This window comes from Wolffia australiana, chromosome 11 (assembly GCF_029677425.1).
Source record: "Wolffia australiana isolate 7733 chromosome 11, ASM2967742v1".
Taxonomy (NCBI): domain Eukaryota; kingdom Viridiplantae; phylum Streptophyta; class Magnoliopsida; order Alismatales; family Araceae; genus Wolffia; species Wolffia australiana.
In genome coordinates, this window is record NC_135845.1 from 2,420,001 (window position 1) to 2,425,328 (window position 5,328).

The window sequence follows — 5,328 nt, forward strand, 5'->3', positions numbered from 1 at the left end:
ACCCCAGGATTTCAAAGTTTCCATCCAATATTTGAATAATATCTCTATAATTTTGCTGTTCTTCGCATAAAGAATGCTGTGATTATATCAAGGGGAGAATTTATATGCTATATTTAAGCCTTCTTTTGTGTGTTTCTTTCAAAGAAAGGATTTGTGGGGCAATTTTTTCGTGATCTGATGATTTTACTGATCGTCTCAGGGCGCTGGTTTGGCAAACCTTGGGAACACATGCTTTCTAAATTCAGTTCTTCAATGTCTCACTTATACAGAGCCGTTTGCCGCCTATTTGCAAAGTGGAAATCACAAGTCTTCCTGTGAGTCCTCCCTTAGTGTTACTCCTGAATTTCAACTGTCTTTCCTCATTTTTTTTTCTTGTTTTCTCATTGTTTCCGGATTGATGTCAGGGATGCGTCTGTAGTCCTCCAATTCCGAAGTGTAAAATATTTTACATAGATAGGTAGGTCGATCGATATTTAGATAGGTGGATTGATTTTTAGGTAACGAGAGAAATAGATATTTAAATCTATTGATGGATAAATTCAGTCACAGGTTGGTATTAAATTTGATAGATATATTTATGAAAAGTTGGATGCTACTGAGTACGATTGCCGTGAATAATATGTATCATATAAACCCGTTTAGCGGCTGATTTTGAAATTTATTCTTTTTCGAATGTATTATTGAAATACTCTTTTTCAGGTCGTACATCTGGATTTTGTGCGCTTTGTGCCCTTCAGAATCATGTCATGGACGCCCTTCGGTCGACTGGAAAAATCTTGAGGCCCTTTCATCTCGTCAAGAATTTGAGATGTATTCCATTCCGTCTCAATATTATTTGTTGTTATAAAAAATTGGGTTATTTTTGACTTACATGTCGCCTAATTTATGTTTCTTGACAAAACAACAGGCATATCTCGAAACTTTCGTAATGCAAGACAAGAAGATGCCCATGAATACATGGTTAATTTGCTGGAGTCAATGCATAAGTGCTGCTTGCCTTTCGGGGTTGCAAGCGAATCTCCCTTGGCATACGAGAAAAGCTTAGTTCACAAAATATTTGGAGGTCATCTCAGAAGTCAGGTACTCTACCTTAATTTAATAAAAAAGCTAAGCTGCAAACAATTATATTCATATACTTTTCTTCTGATTTAATGAAAACTCCTCAGGTGAAATGTCTGCAATGTTCCTTTTGTTCAGACAAGTTTGACCCTTTCTTAGATTTGAGCCTGGAAATAAATAAAGCAGACAGTTTGCATAAGGCGCTCTCTCATTTTACTGCAGTGGAGCAACTAGATGGAGGAGCGAGACAGTACCATTGTCAAAAGTGCAAGCAGAAAGTTAGGGCTGTGAAACAGTTGACTGTCCATAAAGCCCCCTATGTTCTTACAGTACACTTGAAGCGCTTCGGAACAGCTTCACTTGGCCAGAAAATAGACAAACGAGTTGATTTTGACTCTTCTTTGGACTTGAAAAGATATGTCAGTGGTCCATTTGTGAGTGGCTGTTTTACCCTTCTGTTCTTGTTTGGCGCAAAAGCAATGTCTTTACATTCGATTTTGACGTTTTGTCTTCTCTTCGTCAGGAGGGTGACTTGAAATACACTCTCTATGGAGTTCTTGTGCATGCAGGCTACGCCACGCATAGCGGTCACTATTACTGTTTCGTTAGAACATCAGGTGGACAGTGGTACTCCCTCAATGATCACCAGGTAATCTTAATTTTCAGCATTATATTTGTATATTCATATTAGTGACGAAATTTCCGTGTCGTTTAGAATGGTTTACCCTTTGTCCAGTGTTTCCTAAAGGAATTCTAAACCCTTAATCCAAAACCCTAAATTCTGAAATGTAGACCCTAGCACATTTATTTACTGTATTTATTCGCCCTGTGGCTAATGTTCCCTTTAGAAACGTAGTTTTCTTAGAACCCTGCACCCGTAACGCTGGGCCCTTAACTCAAAATCCTAAAATCTTAAACTCTGATGCTCTTGGTGACAATAGCTCCATGTCGTTTTGAATTTATTCTCTCGTTGCAAAATGTTTCCTTAGAAACTAATTTGTTGGCTTTACTATCAGTTAAACCGTCAGATATCACTTATTGGTATCTTTGAGTGCTTTTTGGGGTATCGTCCAATGTCTTTTTATGAGAGTATTAAGCCCTAGAAGAGTTAATTTAAAAAACAATTAAGCCCTAATATAATGACTTCATCGTAATTGCAATAACCACTTTCTGTGATTGGATTAATTTCTCTATTTTTGCCAATCAAGTACAGATAATTACTGCTTAGCTATGCTACTATGTCTTCTTTGTAACGTATCTGGGTGCAAAGGGTCAACATCGATCAAACTTTTCTAAATTACAATATCAAGGCCCATGAAAATTGCTGTACTGGAATTATAACAATCGTTTTATTTGTAATAAGTTTTAATTCCTGTAATGTTCCTGGGTCTCAGGTTTTACAGGTTCCTGAGAAGACAGTTTTGAATCAAAAAGCATACATGCTATTTTATGTTCGTAACATGAACTTGGGCGGTCAAAATATTGGGAAGAACCTCACGAAAGAGAACAGCAAGGCCTATAATTCTGTATCCAAAATCTCTTCGGCTTCTTTGGATGTTGCTAAACCCTCTCAAATTTGTGGTGGGCAAAGTGGGATCAAAGACAATAGATTATTGAAGACAACTGAAACTGAATCGCAAGCAAATTTACCCTCAACAAATAAACCCTCTCCCTCCGTTTCTCCTCTCTCAAGCTTGACAAGCGAAGATTTAGCGGCAGAAGGTCCCTCAAAACCTTCATCTAGAGGCAGCTTTATATACTCTGTTGAGGAAGATCTCATGCAAACAGCTCAATCTAAAGACAAGTCTCCTCACGTGAAAACAACAGAAAGTGAGGATGTTATGCTGCCGATAAAGCCTGCGCCTGCTGAGGTAAACTCCATTCCTCATCTGACATTACCTCATAAACGAGTTTCTGATGCGCTTTAATTGGAATTTCTTACCTTAGATTGTGCTGGAGGAAGAATCTAGCAAGAGTGGGAAGAGAAAATTGCATGGTTTCCCTGATTTTAAGAGCATGATGTTTGGTTCGGGAAGATTTATCACTTATTTGAGTCTGTCGGGAAAGAAGAGGAGGAAAATCAGGTCATCAACCAATTGTAGACGAAGTAAAGATTTGTCAGAAGATCAGGGGCCATCAACGTCTGCAGGAGAAGAGATGACTCCTCCGAGGAAGGCTCGCCGCGGTGATGCCAGCACTACAAAGAGCGAATTGAAGGCTGCGAAGGAGACTAGCGAGAGTTCTACAAAGGGCTCTTCAGATATGAGCATAGGTTTGTGTGACATTTATGCAAAATGGTTTGATTGAATTTGTATCATAATCTTGGAGGTTAAAATCTTTCTTTTTGTCAGGGAGGTAATCAGCTGGAGAGCAATTCTTTACTAGGCGAATGGTGACTATCTGACGTCTTTAAGGAAACTTCTTTCGTTGATTTAATGAAAATTGTGATTCTCTCTTGGTCAGCATGAAAGAAAACATAAGGAATATGCGAAAGAGGAGGCATTCCTCGTCGACGGATACGGGGAACAAGTCAATGGCATTTGGGGGAGTAATTCCTTATAAAAAGATGAGGAGGCCAGTGAAATCATGAAAAGTAATTGCTCCTAAGCGTTCCTCTCTCTCTCTCTCTCTATTATTTTTGGTCTCTCTCGCCGTGATTCTTTTGAATTGTTTGTCTTTCTCTCTCTTATCTAGTGCCTGTAGTGTATCCTAAACTTTGAAGTGTTATAAGACCATCTCTCTACCCAGGTAAAGTAGGTGTACAAGGAGTGGGTAAGGTATGTTGAATCTTTTGAACCTTTGTCTTCTAAACGCTGGGCAGATGTTTTCTTTTCTGGTCAATAAGTTCTGGGTCAGCAATCGGATACTCAAAATTTAAAAAATGAAAGATGATCATGGATGCATATGGTGTTAAGGGTTTAATGAAATTTTAAATGAAACATGAGTAAAAATAAAATATGCATATGAAATTATTTTGACAAAACCCGCTAACATTATCGTGTTGATGAAACTCTAAATCTAGCTTGTATTTGGTGGCATTGTTGCACAGAGTAAATGTTATTTTAGAATTATTTAACATCTCATGATAGACTCAGTTAACACTTGCTCATGTATTTTAAAATATTGTTGTGTCATTTAATCTAGTTTGCTTGCTAGGTAGCCCTATTATTTTGCCTGTGAAGTGTAACTTTGTTATGTCAACATTTTTTTATTATTTAATCAAAGCTATGAATCTTGTTGACGATTTCGTCCATGAATTATAAATCGCAACATATATCGAACTGCCTAATCATCAAAATTGAGTGCTATCATAGTTTCAGCTAACTTCACAGGCTGGAGGTAAGTGGACACTACAGAATAACAAATTGTATCACATCAAATGATAGTTCAATTGCCACCAGGATAAATTTGGTGCATATACTAGCACCAAATAGATTCCAACAGTGAAGACCTCAACAACCAATATCTACATAAATCTTGATTATTTTTACAGCTTTCTGATTTAAAATTTTAAGAGTAATTTATTTTTAAGAGTAATTTTTAATGTTGAAGTACGTCCTAGCTGAATTGTAGGAGAAATCAGATTTTAATAATATCAATAAAATGATGGGAAAATAAGGGATAAAATGAAAAAAAGGTTAATAAAATAATTTGATTTATTATTCTCTATTATTGAATTTGTAGTAGAAACTGAAGTTTGAAACAAGCTAATAGAATATTTTAAAATAGATTTGGGTGTTGAGGTAGAGGTTACGGAAATGAATTGGGCTTATTGCAAGAAATTGAGATAGATGCTTGGAGAGAATATCTTGAACTGAGATACGAATTGAGAGAGAGGATTATACAGTGGAAAATGGACACTGATTTTATTTGATTGAATGAATAAGATCATAGCTGATTTGAATTAAATCCCTTATTTGATCAGAAGCATGATTGGAATTATATATATTCAAATTGGGTTTATTGAGATTGGAAGAATATCATTTGAGATTCTCACGTCAAGAGAAAATTTTAAAATGTTTTAATTAATTATTCCTTTATAAATATAGTGATATTGGAGGATAGGCTCAAGCATATAGAATTTTGGCAAAGTCCATTGGAAGATAAACATCCATGAGAATCCTCTCTGGTCGTAGAAGTCATGGAAACACAAGTGGGTGAAGTGAAGCATCTACATTCTCATTTATGAAAATAAATAATATATATATACATATATATGTATATATATATTTATTAGAATGCATTATTGGCCTTGTTCATATGGGTAGG

General features: G+C 36.2%; 1 protein-coding gene across 1 annotated transcript in view; it reads left to right on the forward strand.

Moving 5' to 3' along the window:
• Nucleotides 1-3,812, forward strand: part of LOC144709158 (ubiquitin carboxyl-terminal hydrolase 23-like) — a 4,377-nt gene extending 565 nt beyond the window's left edge. The window contains exons 2-10 of the mRNA XM_078582582.1: nt 200-314; nt 700-810; nt 908-1,080; nt 1,167-1,493; nt 1,583-1,708; nt 2,454-2,930; nt 3,007-3,331; nt 3,411-3,451; nt 3,523-3,812. Of these exons, the coding sequence (XP_078438708.1) occupies nt 200-314; nt 700-810; nt 908-1,080; nt 1,167-1,493; nt 1,583-1,708; nt 2,454-2,930; nt 3,007-3,331; nt 3,411-3,418 (1,662 nt within the window). The 3' untranslated portion in view covers nt 3,419-3,451; nt 3,523-3,812. The remainder of the gene's footprint in view (nt 1-199; nt 315-699; nt 811-907; nt 1,081-1,166; nt 1,494-1,582; nt 1,709-2,453; nt 2,931-3,006; nt 3,332-3,410; nt 3,452-3,522) is intronic.
• The last annotated feature ends 1,516 nt before the right edge of the window (nt 3,813-5,328 follow it).